The sequence below is a fragment of the Schistocerca piceifrons genome, chromosome 2 (assembly GCF_021461385.2).
Source record: "Schistocerca piceifrons isolate TAMUIC-IGC-003096 chromosome 2, iqSchPice1.1, whole genome shotgun sequence".
In the NCBI taxonomy this organism is placed as follows: Eukaryota; Metazoa; Arthropoda; class Insecta; order Orthoptera; family Acrididae; genus Schistocerca; species Schistocerca piceifrons.
This window is the reverse complement of record NC_060139.1, coordinates 239,695,700-239,714,503: the sequence shown is the minus strand read 5'-3', so window position 1 is coordinate 239,714,503 and position 18,804 is coordinate 239,695,700. Positions and strand designations below refer to the sequence as shown.

The following is an 18,804-nucleotide window of genomic DNA, read 5'->3' as shown; positions in this document are numbered from 1 at the left end:
AGATACATTTTTTATTCATACAGAAGTGATTTGGTCTCATGTTATGGCTTTTTTTAGGATATACCAAGAGTGTTTCTTTAGACTGTGAAATTATGCACAAAAAAAAGACAGGTCACTAGTCAGTAAGGAGCTGAAGTTGTGACCAGTAAAGAGGGACTCTTAACAGAACAAGAGGTAATGGCACAGTAAGAACACTTTACACATTTTTCTGTTTTGCAAATTCATCATTTTTTCCCTTCTCGTCTGTAACAGACCACTTCAGCTTCATTCACATTATTCACAGTTCATTTTTAAACTGGATGTTGACCTACTGTTCTACAGCAATTAAAAATCAAACACTGATTTTGCAATTTGTCTTGAAATGAACTAACAAAAACAGCATACTGTGTTTTTCTGTGAAAGAAGACATCAAGAGATCTCTGCCTCACAATCTACACTGCAAAAGACAAACTAACTGTAGAGAATCCTACAATATATTTTGGTGTTTACATAATCTCAATTCAAACACTCTTCTTTTTCATCTGCTAAATATTTTTAGTCTTTCCTATATGCATGAAGACTACTTATACCATCAGCTCATGTGAACATTATGTGAAGATATGGAGAACTGCATTAAGTTGTTTCTTTAGCTTTTAACAACAGTGATGTGTATGCAGCATATTAACCACCACATAACATACTCAATCTTTGTTACCAACAATTTCCATATAATTAAGCAGCATAACATCATGAAAACAGTTTATTTTAATTGACAGTACTCCATAGAAATCCAGTGAACTATTTAATTGCTCTATGTCTCTTTCTTAGACATTTTTATAACTACTACTTTCATTGTGACTAAGTTAAGCACATCAACTAAGAACATAATGACATCTAAGCATACAAGGAGCAGTGATTCTATTATTAACAAAATACATGGAAACACACCTGATAGACATGTAGAATATTTGAGTTTTTACCCCTATCTAATAGATGGTATCCAATAATGTACTACATTAGTAATTGAAACATTTTTCTACAAATCCATGTAACTATGTATGTAACATTTACTATTTAGCATTTATGACTTCTACCTTTTTTATGAACTGATATTCTAAATGTCATGATGATTAATATCAGTATACATATTTATAGGCTTTGACGTACTGCACTACTTTATGACCCATTATTGTTTACATAAATGGGATAACAATGTAAATAATTTAGGAGTATGAGCTTGAGTGCAAAATCACACACACACACACACACACACACACACACACACACACACACACACACACATGCCTACAGGTGTGTGTGTGTGTGGGGGGGGGGGGGTTTGGATGCACGTGTGTGCATGAACTCCAACTCGTCAAAGGGTTTCCTCCAATAACTGGCAAAGTTTTTGTTCTCTTTTCCGCATCTTCATCAATGACTCAATATACTTCAGCTAACCCAAGACTAGTCACCTTCACTCCTAAATTATTTACATTCTGTCAGACCTTGCCTTACATATATATATATATATATGGGATAATATTTAATAAATGTCATCCACAAGGAAAAAACCATGAGAGATTACATGAATCCTGCGGTAAATATCAAATTTTGAGTTTTTAGCTCTGATTTTCTTTTAAAGGAACTACAAAAAAAAGGCAACTGAGAGAGAAATATGTGCAAGAATGATACAAGTAAGAGAGGAAACAGTAAGACACACAAAATCCTGTATGAGGAGAAACAAGAGATATTGTTTGTATTTCTTGTAAGTATATGAAAGTAATACAAAAAGTAAGGAGTATTTCATAACAGACCTTGAGCTCCAGTTAAGTTTTTACTATTCCTTTGTTTTTCATGCTAAGTTAAGTGTAAAACCATGTGTTGTGCTATTCATTCAATGGGTCTGTTCCTATAGTAAATGGGACAAGCTTGGCAAAAATCTCAGTAAAGCTAAGTGCGCCATCCACTGTGAAATGTTACTTGTGATTGCCTTTTATGCTAAGTGCTAAGTGCGCCATCCACTGTGAAATGTTACTTGTGATTGCCTTTTATGCAGCTGGAAAATGATAGATGCACTAGCACGTATAGCAGACTTGATATTGTATTTCACAATACTGCAGACTTGTTACTGTCTATGGTGATGGTGTTACAAAAGTGTTTTATGTCAGAAATTAGTGCTTGATGATTAAAAATGGGTGAACACATGTGAACGATAAGCAGAAATGGTATTATCAACTGTCATTTTGGACTGACAAGGAAAAGGTGAACTGCAGCAGTAAAATAATAAATGACTTCATGAATAATGCACATAATCATTGTTCAGCACGTACAGATTTGTGTGTGAATTTCTAAGAACAGATCCATGTCTACCAATGTTTGTACTTTGAATGACCAAGCAAGTGCGTATTATCTGAAGGTATTGCTTAGATGGTGTTGGCAAAAGTGTGAATGTTCAGGGTGTTTATATGGAGTGGCACATAAAAGTACATAAAGTTGTGCTTAGCCTGTTTTTGCAGTGTTAATACATTTATATGATGAAATATTCTTCAATTATTAAATGACCCTTAGTGTTAGTTAATAATGAAGATATATACAGCTGTCCACTAAATATGAAGCTGGCTTACAGACCAAAAACATCATTTAGTAATAATATATTAAATCGTCCTCCAGACAAAAGGCTACTTTCCAAGGACATCCCCTAGATCATAGCTTTCAAGCAACTTTGGTGTAACAGTTCAAGTCAAAACAAGAAAATAAGTACACAGTATGATTCAGCCCAGTTATCTCTCACTGACCAGTATTTCTACTTTTTTTACGCCTTCTTGTGTTTGCGAATCTTATAAATTATTTAATACCACTGATTATATATTGACAAAACTGTGGAATCATTACAAAAAAACTTTGAATAAACAGTAACAACTCTGCATTCAACTGTCAATGACAAAAGGATGTGTTCATACTGGACAGAACAGACAATGTGCATCTTTACTTAATTTAACTTACAGCAATGACCACTTGGTTCTAAAGCTATTTCTACATACACATACAAAGGAAATTCTGTCGAGGAACAATGGTACTTTAAGATGCTAAGGAGATTTTTGATTAACTTTTCCTTACAGTAAAAGTTTACTAAACATGCATTACATGTTCCATGCAGCTTTCTGGCAACCACATGAACTGCCTGGTCTCCTCCTCATTAGATGGGCAACAATGTGGAGGAGCTTTCATGAGCATGTCTCGAACTTGCTGCATGTACTAAAATTTAAAGAGAGAACAGTAAATATTAATGGACACGAAGTCTCTGCAAAAACACAATAATGAAGACTGTCAAAACTGAACTGAATTTTATTTGATCCTGTATGATTACATTGTGTATTGATCCTGTACGATTACATTGTGTACATTAAATTTTTGTGTACTACAGGACACTTTTTATGAATAAAACCATCTATGTCACTTAATAAATTTCTTTATTTACTATGCCATTTCAGTTACTGCCATCACAGATATCTGCAGTCAATATTAAACGAACAAAAAGAGCAATAGGTATTTTTTATAATCCAGCTACTAAAGCTCATTCATCAAAAGGAGTAGAACTTGCAAAACAGCCTTCAGTTTCAGTATTAAAAACCCATGCATAATCTGAGTGTCAACTAACAAACTGGGTCAAAAAATTACACATAGATGTAAGTTCCACCCAGCAGGTGAACCCAGTGTGTTGGATGTTGTCTTCAAATTTTACTTTCTTTTCTTTATTTTTCCACCTTGATGCTTATAGCAGCTCCATCTTGCAGAAGAACCAGTAGCCTGCTCCCCGAGGTAGATAACTTGGCATGCAGGCATCAGGAGGTCTGCACATGTCACACTAGCAATCCTCAAAAAATATCAAAAAAACCTGTTATGGCTAAATTAACTCTCTGTTCAAAACTGTTTGCAGAGCTCTGTTTCTGTGGGTAAAAATTTCTAGGTTCTCCAGTACATTCTAGGCATGTCCCTTTAGGGCTCCGTGCAACATTCCCATGCTTTCAATTAAGTTAGGTCTCGTAGTTGAAAGCATGGAAGTGTTGCACGGATCCCCAGAGTATGTGCCTTAAGCTTACTGAACGACCTAGATAATTTTACCCACTAAACAGAGCTCCATAAACAATTTTGAATGAAGAGTGAATTTAGATATAACTGGTTTTTTTGACATTTTTCAAGAATTGTTAGTGAGATGTGGGCTAACTGTTGTGCTCTCCTGCTGTTGTCTGGGCCAAACCTAATCTCACACTGAAGTTAAAACTGCAAAATGGACCACTTGCATAGTGCATACTTATGAAACGATTGGGAATCATTTACAGCTCTGCACAAGGAACTTGTAGTCTGTTCCCGGAACAACACAGGAAAAATGGAAAACCTAAGTCTACTAGGGATCCAACTTCACACTGGCAGAATAATAGATGAAACACTGCACACGAGTTAACTGTCCACTGTATTTCAGAGAGAAAGACTGATAAAAATTCTACTATCCAAAAGCAGCTTATTTTATGACATCATAGTTATATGTATCCACAAAACAAACAAAAACATATAGTATATGCAATGATAGGAAAATGCATATATCAGAATCAATGTGTATATCATGGAAATACTACTTTCAGACAACTTGTAACAATTAAAAGAAAGTGCTGTTTCACAGCCGTTCAGTGCCTCAGAATAAAAATAATAAAAACATGATGCCATGTTAGCTACAGCTGAGTTTAAGATGCGCAAAACTACTACCTGCATCAAGAATATGCACAAGTGAAGAGCCATCAATAATTTTCTCAAAAAGGAAGTATGATTGAGACACACAATTTCTTAGACCTTCCAAGTGATTCACTGTTATCCACCAGCGTTCCATATGTTTTCAACATATTTCGATGTCGTAACTCAGTGTCTTCACCAGGCATTTCATGAGACTGGTTGCCAAGGTGACTAGGTTCCATAAGAACAGTTGACAGAAGATCTAAGGAACACCAAAGCCATACCAAGCTACGATAGGCCACTAAATCAGCAATAGCAAAACATTGTCTGGAACTTGAACACACCATGAATTATGAAAAAAGTCAGGATCCTGGCTCAAACCCCCAGATTAATAAATCTATTTAAATCAAGATGGCACAGAACCTGAACAACTGGGAAGCATACCATCTCAGTACAGTGTGGAATACTACTATAAAAACAACGGAAGAAAGTTCCCTTCACCGGTAATGGACCTCAGATGACCAGGGGCATAATTAATGAGATCAAACCTCTTAGGAACCACCAGGCAGTGACTACCTCATCAGGAGACAGCCACAGAAATCACAGACAAGTTTGGGAACAACATCAACCACCTGACACCTCAGGCACCACACAACCTCCGAGCAGACATAGGATAAATCGACACAGTTGCCACCACCTTGAGAAGTTGCTGCAGCATGCATGGACATAATATGCAGCTCCTACAGCAGCCCAATGCTGCAAAAAATGCACCTCGCAGGCACAGGGCAGGAGAATGACGCAGTCAAGCGAGAAAGCCGCAATGGTCACAAACAGCATAATAAATGTCTACTGCATTATGATCGTGCTAGGAATGTGCCTGGTGAGCGTGGACCTAATATGGAACACAACTGGATGGCTGCCACAACAGGCATGGACATAAGACAGAATGCCTTGAAATGGATATCACTGCCACAAATGGCCATAGCGGGCACAGAAGGCACAGTGAGCACCAGACACAGTCCTTGCATAGATATAGGACCCGGTCAGTGTGTGAACTAGGCTCAGGACACCTGACGAATGCACTGAGTTATAACGTCTAACTATCATGTTCGAATGACTCTGAACACTGGCAGTACACCTGATTCTACAAGATGACAATGAATTGCCAGGAAAGTCTAGGAAAATATAACTCAAGACCCTATGGGGAGGAAATGTGCATGAAGATGAAGCTACAGGGCACGCTACAACAGTGCAAAGAGGATGATGAGCTCGCTCCACTTTCTATTCAGATGCAGAGAAAGAGACATCAGGCTCGTATTGCCAAAATTAAACATCATATCACATCTAAGGTAGCTAACAGGATTAAGCATTGTGCCAGTATGGTTCTGGCAAGGGAATGGATCCATGATATGCGGCATAGAGTCTATGTCACCTCCAGGGAGCTACTACAGCTACATCTGGACTTGGAAAACAACTTACCACTTGGGCAGGATGGACTGTATGTCACAGTCACTGGCAGCATGCATCAAATACAACACCACAGATTGACAATTGGCGAAATTTGAATGCATAAATAAGTGTAACAAATACAATACCTGCAAGGTGGCAAATCTAAGTGGTCGCATATTACAAAATGTCACCTTGAAAGTACTTGGAAAGAGTTTCAACTTTGCAGACACTCCTAGAGACCTATCAGTTTCCAGCTTCAACAGCTCTATGGATCAAGTGTTTAGCACACTAACATTAATTGTTACAAAATATATTCGGACAGAGACATGCAGGGCACTAACCAGAGACAGGATGCCCAAAACGAACATCTCTAGAGGTGAGAGGATGGTCCTCAAGAGTTGCAAGAAGATGAAAGCTCAGTGGTTTTACCCTTGGACAAGGGGAACTCTGTCATACTGCTGAAGACAGATCTTGACTAGATGTGTCAACTTTTGCAGGGACCTGCATACAGTCCATTAGAAAATGACCCCATAAACAGAATGAACAGGAAAACCCAGGCTCTGCTTAAAGAAACAAGACTGTCTGAGAAAGTCGTCAAGCACTTGAAAGCTAAGACACCAGTAACACCCAGTCTATATGGCACCCACACTATATGGACTACCCAAGGTCCACAAAGATGGTTTATGGCTTTGTCTGATTATAAGCAATATCAATGCAGCCACATACCCTACAGCCACCCATCTTCAGATGATGTTAGCACTATATGAGTGAAAGTGCATCCATTACACCCGCAACTCCTCGGACTTTGTGGAACATCTCAAAAATATACACATCTTGAACACAGACATCATAGTCAGCTATGATGCTGAGTCTCTTTCCACCAGGGTATCAGTTCAGGACACACTCGATTTAATCAGTGAGAGGTTTGACGGAGATCTGCTAGATCTTTTCAAGCATATTTCAACATCAACTACCTCCAATGTGGAGGCCAATTCTTGAGCAAACTGGAGGAGTGTCAATGGATAGCCCCTTTGAGGCACTTACTACTCCTCCCTACTAGCTGATGTGTTTCTTCAGATATGTTGATCATACGTTCATCATCTGGCCACATGGCTGGAGAAGTATGGATGAGTTCCTGGACCATATGAACTCAAGACATCCCAACTTTAAGTTCACCATGGTATTAGCAAATGATGGTCAACTCCTGCTCCTGGATGTCCGGTGAAGTGGTAGGCAGACAACACGTTAGGCTACAGTATGTATAGGAAACCGACACATACTGACTTATATCTAGAGGCCAACAGCTGTCATTACCAGCACAGAAAAATAGAGAGCTGAAACATTTGTACACCAAGCCAAAACACTGTCCAACCTAGACAGCTTGACAGCAGAGTTAGAACATCACAGCAGAGCTCACAGACAATGATTAATCAGGGAGGTCCAACAAGTGCTGTATCTCATCAGATGACCTGATACAACTGGAAAGGAATAAGACGAAGGGACTAGGAAGGTAGCTTTTTTGCTGTAAGCAGGGCCTATATCTGCTAAGATCAGCAAAATCCTGAAGAAACATTACATAAAAGTGTGTTCCGTCAGCCAAACAAGATCAGGGCGATCCTCTGATTGGTCAAGAGTGATGTGGGATTAGAAAACTTGTATCTATCATATACCATCTGAATGGGATATGTCTTCCATCGGTCAAACCACAAGAACAGTTGACATAAGATCTAAGAAACATGAAAGACATACCAGGCTATGATAGGCCACTAAATCAGCAATAGAAGAACATTGCCTGAAATTTGGATCCACCATGAATTATGAGAAAACCAGGATCCTGGCTCAAACTCTCAGATTTTGGGATAGGATCATTCCATGTCAATTCAACCAATTTGAGAAAATGTTCCAGCTGATAGTCTCAGATTTGGATGAAATTTAGCACACCAATGCTACCAAGTGTGGAACACTCATGTACAAAATTTTAAGTTCCCCTGCCAATTAGTTCCAGAATTATGGCTTGTAAAAGAAGGTGGAGTGACCCGGAAATTGCAACCCGCATCTGGCAATCTATCTTCAGACCCAACTTCAGGTCTTAATAACTTTGGAACTATTCCACACAATCCAGTGAAATTCTTACAACCCACTAACATCCATTTAGAGAACACACTCCATGAATCAAAACACCAACAACATATTTCTGAGGGAAAATAAAAAATTCCAAAATGCGATTTAAAAAATGTAATATGTTAAAAGGTACATATTGTAGGTGCCCTCTATGCGAAATATAATTCACTCAAAAAGGGTATTAATTTTTTTGCGGTAAGCTTAATGTGGCCTAAACATACACAGAACTCATCTTGCCATATCAGTCACACAAACTGAGTTACATGCACACGAAAATACAAAAATTTGAAAAATTACCTGAAAAACATGGATTTTCGAAGTGTGGTAGCACAAAATGGACAAGTGATATCCAAGCCAAATTTCAAATACTGCACAAGTAGACCATAATATAATATGTTGCAAAATTTCAATTTTTTTATTGCAAGGCATTTGTGTACAATAAAAGTTGACAGAGATGTATTTGGTTATGTTTCTTTTAACACGATTTAGTAAGTAATAGTGATGATGCAGACAGCTTATTTCAGATAAAGCTGCAGCAATTGTTGGGAACCATCAGGCAACAGAAAGTTAAACAATGATAGTTTTCAGGGACAGAATGAATCATTGTTAGGCAGGAACAACAAAGGAAACAAGCAACAATTACAGGTTACTCATGTTTTTAAGGTTCTAGTTCAGACTGGTCAGTACTGTTGTGGAAAGTCAATATGGAGGCAGAAGAGTGTACTAGTGATGCTTTTGTTCAAACAAGTTGCAGTATTGGTAGAGCACAAGCATCTGAATGTCATAAAACGACATATGGAACAAAATGTGGTACTCCCTTTGCACTGTATGATCTGAATGAATCGGACCAAGATTTGTTGCTATGGAGATCTGGGATACACCCTGTGGGCACAAGAAGTACAGTTCCAGGAAACTTTAGTGTTTGTTATTATCATATGAAAGTGTTTCTGGATAAGTATTCTTTCCTACAAAGAAGTTGTTTTGATCCGTTTCGGATTCATAAGAAGACAGTGAAGTGTAGCTTCAGAGAATTTGATATAAAAACAGTATTGAAAGTGAATCAGTGCATGGGACTTAACATGAAACCAGGACAAAAGTTATGTTCCAGGTGTGTTACACTGCTAAAAAATGAAGAATATTCTGATAATTTACATGACAGTTACGAAGAGTGTCAGTTTGGGAAAAGAGACAGGCCCAGCCATGGTAGAAGAAAACTACAAGGAGCTCAAATGGAATTAAAACACAAAATTGCTGACAAACTAATGGTGGAAGAGGAAGAACTATCTGCCCCAAAGGAACAGAAATTATGCCAGAAATGCTCTGATTTGGACAAAATTGTGCAAGATTTGAGAGAAAAATGTGCCATATCCACACGCCAGAAAAAAGTAGCTATTCTTTCCTTGCACCTTCCAGCTGGTCTATTGACTACACTGCAAAGGAATTCAATTGTTTCTACATATATGGTAAAGCAAGCTAGGAAAATAAAAGCAACCCAAGGAGTGCTTGCACAACTTCACCAGGCTAGGGTAAGCAATTGAGTTCAGAAATAAAGGTGCTAGTGTTGGAGTTTTATGAAAATAATGACTACAGCCAAATAATGCCTGGAAAAAAGACTATGTAATGGTGAAAATGGGAAATGTACGTGTCCAGATGCAAAAAAAGACTCTTGCTATGCAACATATCAGAACTATATGTAGAATTCAAGGAAAAGTATCCCAATACCAAAGTAGGTTTCTGATCTTTTTTCAGTCTTCGGCCAAAATGGGTTGTGCCTGTAAGTGCAAGGGGCACACACAATGTTTGTGTATGTGAGACCCATCAAAATGCTAAGCTGATGTTTGTTGCTATAAAGGATTCTGAACTGGATTACAATAGGTGCAATGAAGTTGCTAGTGTGTGACATAAGTTCCTACCAGTGCATGATACACAGGTGTGAAAAGTGTCCTGGTAAGGCAAATCTTGCAGAACACATGAATAAAAAACTGTATGGTGAACTCATTATGGATGATGATGAACTTGTTTCTAATAAACAATAGACACACCTGGATCGCACAAGTCTTGAAACAAAGCAAAGTAAAGTGGAATATTTTGTTGAAATGTGTTGTCAAAAAAATGGACAAACTGACGACACACAGCTTCACAGCAACAGCACAATCGGCTTATCTCCAGTATTGTAAGGAAAATTTGAAACAAGATGAAATTATAGTAATACTAGACTTTTCTGAAAATTATGTATTTATAGTTCACGATGCCATCCAAGGATATCATTGGGCCAACAGTCAAGCAACTCTCCAGCCATTTGCGATTTACTATAGAGGTGAATCAGGTGATGTGTCTGTCATGAACCTGTGCATTTTTAGTGACTGTTTAATTCACGATGTCATTGCAGTTCATGTCCACATTCGCACTGTCATGGCATATGTGAAAAACAAGCTGCCTCACATACAGTTTGCGAAATACTTCAGTGATGGGGCAGCTAGTCAGTACAAAAATTGTAAAAATCTCAAAAATTTATGCAAGCATTACCATGATTTTCAGATTCACACAGAATGAATTTTTTTCACAAGTCATGGTAAAAATGTATGTCATGGTATTGGTGCTACCATTAAGCACATGTCATCACGAGCTAGTCTGCAGCACCCTACAGAAGGTCACATTCTAACACCTCTTCAATTATTTACCTGGGTACAGAAAAATATCTCTGGCATACAATCATTCTATGTTTGAAAGATGAGGTGAAATCACTCGAAGAGTTGCTAAAAAGCAGACTAGAACATGTTAAAACTGTTGCAGGCACAAGGAGCCACCATCACTTCTCTCCAACGGACTCTGACAATGTGCAGATGAGCAGACTGTCCGGTTATAACTATAGGTTCATGCCCAACATATGTCTTCACAGTGTGTCAGACTCAGGATTCAGAAGCAAAAGCAGCAACATACAACCAGGTTAATATATTACTGCTGTTTATGATGACAAATGGTACTTAGGATGTGTTGCAGAGTGCTGTGAAGCAGAAGGTGATGTATTTGTGAACTTCATGGCACCAGCAGGACCAGCAAGATCATTTCATTGGCCACGTTTGGCAGACAGGTGTTGGATTCCTTTTGAACATATTCTTATGACAGTTCCAGCTCCTACCACAGTGTCAGGAAGACAGTACAATTTGCCACTCAATGTACAGAGTACGGCAGCTAAAGTGGGGGAGAACTTCTGTTTGAAGCACAATCGACTGGTTTTTAGCAATTAAGGTGCAGTAAACATTAATTATAGGCTCTGTTAATCTGTCTATATGTTGTTGCTTAGTAATCAAACAGTTGTGGGAGAGGATAAGAAGAGGCAGAATAGTTTATGATATGTTTTTTGCAAAATTGTGTTGTGAAACAATGGCCACATCACCAAATACATCTGTCAACTTCCGTTGCACACAAATGTCTTGCAATAACATGCTGAAATTTTGAGATATTATCATTAAGGTCTACTTATGCAGTGTGTGAAATTTGGCTTGGATATCACTTGTCCCTTTTGCGCTACCACACTTCGAAAATCCATGTTTTTCAGGTAATTTTTCAAATTTTTGTATTTTCATGTGCATGTAACTCAGTTTTTGTGACTGATATGAGCATTATGAGTTCTGTGTGTGTTTAGGCCACATTAAGCTTACCACAAAAAAAAATATACCCTTTGTAAGTGAATTATATTTGGCATAGAGGGTACCTACAATATGTACCTTTTAATGTATTACATTTTTTAAATCTCATTTTGGAATTTTTTATTTTCCCTCAGAAATATGTTGTTGGTGTTTTGATTCATGGAGTGTGTTCTCTAAATGGATGTTAATGGGTTGTAAAAATTTCACTGGATTGTGTGGAATAGTTCCAAAGTTATTAAGACCTGAAGTTGGGTCTGAAGATAGATTGCCAGATGCGGGTTGCAATTTCTGGGTCACGCTGCCTTCTTTCACAAGGCATAATTCTGGAACTAATCGGCAGGGGAAACTAATACTTGGTACACCAGTGTTCGACACATGGTAGAATTAGTGTACTGAATTTCAGTCAAATCTGAGACTATGAGTTGGAGCCCCTGGTTGAACTGACAGTCTCAGGAAACACCTTATGAGGATGATGATAGGCGACATCAAAATATAGTGTTGAGAAGATACGGAACACCAGGAGTACACCCGACCTGATAGTGTCATTTATGAATCTATTGAAATCAAGATAGCAGAGAACCTGATCAACAGGAAAGCAAGATACCAGCTCAGTATGTTGTGGAATCCGGCTTTTGAACTACTACAGAAACAATGGAGGAAAGTTCCCTTCACTTGTAGGCAGCAACAACCTCCTCAAGAGACAGCCACAGCCGTCACAGACAAGACAGGAAACAACATCAACCCCCTGAAACCACAGGCACCACACAAACTGTGAGCAGACACAGGACACAACTCCAGAGAATCACTATCGCCATGAGAGATTGCTGCATCATGCACAGACATAACATGCAGCTCGTACAGCAGCTCAAGTGCACCTTGCAGGCGCCCATCGAACTCAGTAGTGCAGGAGAATGACTCAACCATGAGAGATAGCCGCAGCAGTCTTGAACAGCATAAGAAACCTCTACAGCATTACAATAGCTATAGGAACGAGTGTGGCAGGTGTGGACCTAATGTCGAATGCCTTGGGACAGCCGCCACTAAGACAAACAGCTGCAATGGACCCGAATGTAAGAAGGAAACTTGGGATGGATACCACCACCAGAAACGGCCATAGTGTGTGAGCGGAAGGGTACAGTGAACCCCTGACACTGTCCAGGCATAAACATGGGACCCGGTCAGCTTATTAACCAGTCTCAGGAAACACCTTATGAGGATGATGATAGGCGACATCAAAATATAGTGTTGAGAAGATACGGAACACCAGGAGTACACCCGATTCTACAAGATGACAGGACTGACACAGTTTAGTGCAACATAACTACTGCATTACACTCTAATAGAAGTACGTATGCCAGTAACACTACTCAAGCAAGAAGTACTTTTTATTTACAACACACCTAAATGTGGGTCACTGATGATGCTGGACAGTGACAGACAAAACTTAGATAACGTGGATGAATCTTTGCCTTTTCACGCCTTTCATTCCTAAATAAGGAGAAATGAAAAGAAAGGCAGTGACATAATAGTTTCTTCAAGCCAAATCCAAGAAAATATTCTTTGTTTTAATATGTTTGCATATTAATACAGTGATATGTTATCAATGTCTGAAGTTTTATCCTGTTGATACCAAAAATGACCAGAAGCCAATTGTTTTCACTTTTCAATGACTACATGGGAAAATAAGAAAAAGAGAGAAAGAATAATTCATCCACGTTAACAGTGAGTGAGATCTGTGGCTGTGGATTGAATTACTTGTAGAAATACAACAACAAGAGACATTTTGCATAGCTTTATTTCTGTTTGAAACATGTATTGGCAAAAATAAAGCTGCACAAAAAGTGGCTGGCTGCTGTATTCCTTCAAGTGATGATAGAAAGAAACTTCTGCAGCATGGACGTACTCCATACATGACACAAAAAAGAAATGAATGCTAAACAGTGGACTTAACTTGGTTATATTATTAACCAAGCAGAGAATTAGTATCTGCCTGAAACTAAAAGAATGCAGGTGATAAGTCTACAGACTCAGTACCACTGTAATGGGAATGGGAAAGTGTAAATTTTGTACATTTTGTTCAGAAGAGGACCAATGCATTCACCTAGACTGTCACACACGGGAAAAAAATTACTTTCTTGCAGATAACTTACAATTTGAAATTATAACAGTACTACACATTCAGTACCTCAAAAGCAAGAAATTGTGGGATATAGCAACAATCATGCATGGTACTAACTTGTTTATTCCTTCTGGAAACATCTTGATGATCCACAATCCTCTCTGGGTAGTCCTTTCCAATAACACAGCCAGCTCGTTCTTGCACCTCAAGTGGTGCTTTCCACGGCTCATATAAATATTCTACCGGATAGTTTTGTAGTTCAGGTACGTAACGCCTATCAGGAAAAATATAAATGTTCTAAAGTATCAATGCTTACTAACAGAATATATTAATACAAAGTAGCTAGCAGTGATGAAGTAGAAAATGTGCACCATTTTATATAATTCATTGGAGAAAAATTATGTTTGTGCTACATACAATTAACAACAATAAAAATAAATTATAAATCACAAAATCAGCATGATATTCTATGTACTACAACATCAAATTAAGACATACTGAATGTGTTCCAGGAGTATTTACTAACTGGTAGTTACGATCATAGTTGCCTAGTGACTATATAGCATATGGAAATTATCTTAATGGCACCACAAGTAGTTTGCAAGTGTGTTAAAATACAAGAAGACTTAAGAAAACTGCTCAACATGTAACACTTTCCGCTCATAATGAAACCATTATGTTTAGCGTGTTACATTAAAAATAACTGAAAGAAACAGTGGTAACTAAAAACTGTGACAAAGACATTACGTGTGCAGAGAGTTCATCATATTACGACAATCTACCACAAACATCACCCTCAGATTTGTGGCATTGCAAGAAGCATGCTATTAAAGGCATTATGTAAGTTAACTGCAGATATCTGTTAATATGAGTTCAAAATAAAAAACATGGATTTGCACATGATGAAGGTATCAAAGATGATTTAGCACTTTTACTCAACACAAAGACAATAAAGATAACATTACTGGCTTGATTTAGGATGAGATACACATCCCAAGATCTACGTAAATCAAAACTGTGAAACACAGAAGATGGAGACAAGCCTTACAGTGCGCTGTCCCCAAATACTTGGGTTAGAAATATTGTAATTTACAATGGAAACTTATGTGGAAAATGTGTGAAAACAGTGAGCAGTGGAGATATGTGCTTAGAATATAAAACAAAATTTACAACAATGTAGGAAAAGATAGATTACTACTTAGCATAAAGATAAAATGTTAAGTTGCAGATAAGCAAAATTAAATGACACACTTAAGCTTTCAACCACAGCCTGCGTCGGAAAAGAGAAACACACACAGTTCACTGAAATAATGGGTCTCACTGAATGAATGGTGGGTTTCATTATACGAATGGAGTGTGTTTCTATTTGTCTGATGAAGGCTATGGCTGAAAGCTGATGTGTAAGTGCCTTTTAATTGTACCTCTCTGGAACTTAGTATGTTATCTTTAGGGTAAATATCAACCTATCTTTTCCTACATTGTTGATATTCCTACCTGGAGTTTCAATTGGTTAAACAAAATTTGACTTTCTATGAGTGCACGTAGATCTATATCTACATCTATACTCCTGCTAACCACAGTGATGTACATATAATTTTATTGTGGATTGGAAGTGTGATACCTGCAGTATCACTATATCAAATGCAGATGTACTCCCAATAAACAATAAAAAAGAGGTCACCAGCATCAGTGATGAAATTGTAAGCACTATAAAACAGCTGAACGATGAAACTGGCACTCATTTTATCCGGACAATTGCTACTGCTCAGGATGCTACTGCTTTAAAACACCTTAATGATCAATGATATTTTATCCATAATGGATCCTGTGAACTCCACGCCTGTTGGTGAATAATGCAATCAGCTACAAACCTTTTAAAATGCTTTTATTTTAGAACCGTAAGCGGTTTTTGGTATTCATACCCATCTTCAGACGGGTAACGTTTCCAGTTACATAAATGCTTTCAACAGCAGCATGACATCAGCTCCAGAACTGCACAAGAATATTTGAATATTTACTGTGACTTAAGTAGTGTCAATGGCAAAAACGTGATAATATGGCTGCATTTATTTAGATTTAAGGTGAAATAGTTGCATTTACTTACATATATCCCAGTGGACTACATTTCATTTTGCCATAGCCCTTCCACAACAATGTACAAACTGTTGCATTGTAAACAGTATAGACATTAAACTAATTGCTGTGGCAAGTAAAACACACTTCAAAATATTCTTCAAGTCATTCAGTGTGAAACCCAGACTGTCTGGAAGGAAGGTAACAAAAGGAGATACAGGTAAAACAAAAGAAGCCATGGATAAAACAGAACTGTATTATAATGGAAGAATGGTATTGCCACATGTGTTCCTAAATTTCTCTGGAAGCCCAACTGAGAATTCCTGAAGTCAGCTTCTATCAGTTTTTTCATTATTCTGCAAATAATTTGTGTCAATACTTTGCTTCTATGACTTATCAAACTGATGTTTGGTAATATCCACACCAGTCAGCCCTTGCCTTCTTTAGAATCGGGATTAAAACTTTTTTTATTATTATACGAAGGTATTTTGCCTGTCTCATACATCTTGCATACCAGGTGTAAGAGTTTTATCGTATAATGGCTGGTTCACCCAATTCCATAGGGCTGATGTCTACAAAAGGTGCCCTGTTTTGAATTATGGTCCTTCAGTCCGCTGTCAAAATCTTGTTGCATTATCACTCATCTCGTCTACCTCTCTTTTTCTCCAACGGTTTCTTTAATTTGTCTGTGCATGTCACCTATCTTTCCCACAGTCATGCATGCTTCTATAGCTTTGTATTTTTCCACTAGCCATTTCAGCTTTGCACTTTCTGTTAATCTCATTTTTAGGTGTCTGACAGCATGTGCTTTTTTTTGTACTTCACTTACTACTGCAGAGGGAGTTATTCGCTTAAAATTAAAAAATACATAATAATTAAGTTTTTATATGTTTTATAATTTGTATTTAACTGCAAGTTTAATGGAGTTATATAATTTAGTGAAAAACTGCATAGCAGATTTCACTTAATAGCTTCACACACATAGAACTAGAAAGGTCCAGGAAAACTATGATACGTCAGATCTGTTAAGTGCTACAGTTACACAAATATGCAATAAAAAGTTTGTAATAAAGGGATGATTACGTGCACCATGGACAATATATCAGTATGGGCACATGAACCCACACAAACGTCCAGTACACTGAATGACATCAAAGATCACCACAACAAAAAAGTTGCACTCATGTTCTGAGGCTTCCATACAAACTTAATTACGTGTATAGATAAAATAATTTTGTGTGGCTCAGTTGCCTGGTACAAGTCTTTCTTTTGGTCATCATTTCGATGACTAGCCCAATTACCCATCCAGGAAAAAAGCACCCAAAGTTTAACATGTAATCCAAATCACGTTTCGTGTGACTCCTCCATCGTTGAGGTGTGAAGGTCAGAGATTCAATCCCACAACTTCTCAAGTTGCATGCATGTCTTTAGTACTAGACTACCAAGCTAACATATAGATAGTTCATGTATAGATTTTATTGAGTTTTTATCAAAATATGTGACATATGTGGCCATATCTTTTGATTTCATTAACTTAGAAGCTTACATTTTTCACACCATCAAGGGACTGTAGACAGTACTATGTGACATAAATGTCAAGGTGATACCTCTACCCTTTCCTGAGAAAAAGGAGTCTTAAGTCAGGCAGACAGACAGACACAGGCAGGCAACAGAATGATCCTATAAGGGTTCCGTTACACCAACTGAGGTACAGAACCATAAAAATATCAACATGAACTCAGATAGTAGAGGACTGCAGATTAAGTGTTATTAGGAGCAAAAGAGTCACCTTTTCCTTGCAGTACTTAAAGGTAGAATTGTCACTGCATCACATTCCACACTGACTCTGTGAAGGTTATTTCAATTTTTGGCTGTAAGTACAACAGCTTTAGCAGTGACATCAGTATGAAAACAAACGAAACAGTAAAATATGAGACATTATGTTAACTCACTTTATATACTCCCCCCAAGGATCGAGCCGCCTGCCATAGTTAACTGGGCAAACACAATGTGAACAATCAAGAAGTTGTTCAAAAGCAGAACTGGACACCCACATCCAGTTGCCTGCACACACTGACCAGTCAGCATCCAACAAGTACTTCAAAAAGTGTTGCAAGCCTGCCTCCCAACTGATCCACAGATCTCCACGTGTAAGAAAACAGGCCACAGCATTACGAGCCACATGGTGAATCCAACCTTCCTGTGAGAACAGAGGGGCATATTTTAGCTACTAATTTCCTCTCTCTCTCTATCTCTCTCTCTCTCTCTCTCTCACACACACACACACACACACACACACACACTCACACACACACACACACACACACACACACACACACACACACACATTTGATCTTTCCCCATGCTGCAATATCGTGATAGACATCACTGAGATATTCTCTGATGGTTGTTAGTAAATTTGCATAGATTTATTTTTCATTAACAACTTAGCTCTAATTGTCAGATTTTAAATGAATAAGAGGCATCAAAATTTGAAACCACAAAAATAACAGTTACATCATCAAACAGCTGAATTAAGAACACTTTATATACGCTATGGACATGACCCAAGTACCTCCTAAATTTTTATTATCCAATTATTGCAATAGGTAATATGCAATCAAAATATATTTAGTTTTAATGCAACAAAATATATTTTTAAGCTGCAAGTTACATGAATCAGTTATGTGC

The 18,804-nt window shown here is 37.8% G+C and overlaps 1 protein-coding gene across 1 annotated transcript in view; it reads right to left on the bottom strand.

Annotated features, from left to right (window-relative positions):
- Positions 1–1,244: 1,244 nt before the first annotated feature.
- The window catches only part of LOC124776792 (cryptochrome-1), a 100,784-nt gene continuing 83,224 nt past the window's right edge, over positions 1,245–18,804 (bottom strand). Inside the window, exons 9-11 of the mRNA XM_047251930.1 lie at positions 18,066–18,313; positions 14,158–14,314; positions 1,245–3,231 (exon numbers count right to left, since the gene is read on the bottom strand). Coding sequence (XP_047107886.1) covers positions 3,106–3,231; positions 14,158–14,314; positions 18,066–18,313 — 531 coding nt within the window. The 3' untranslated portion in view covers positions 1,245–3,105. The remainder of the gene's footprint in view (positions 3,232–14,157; positions 14,315–18,065; positions 18,314–18,804) is intronic.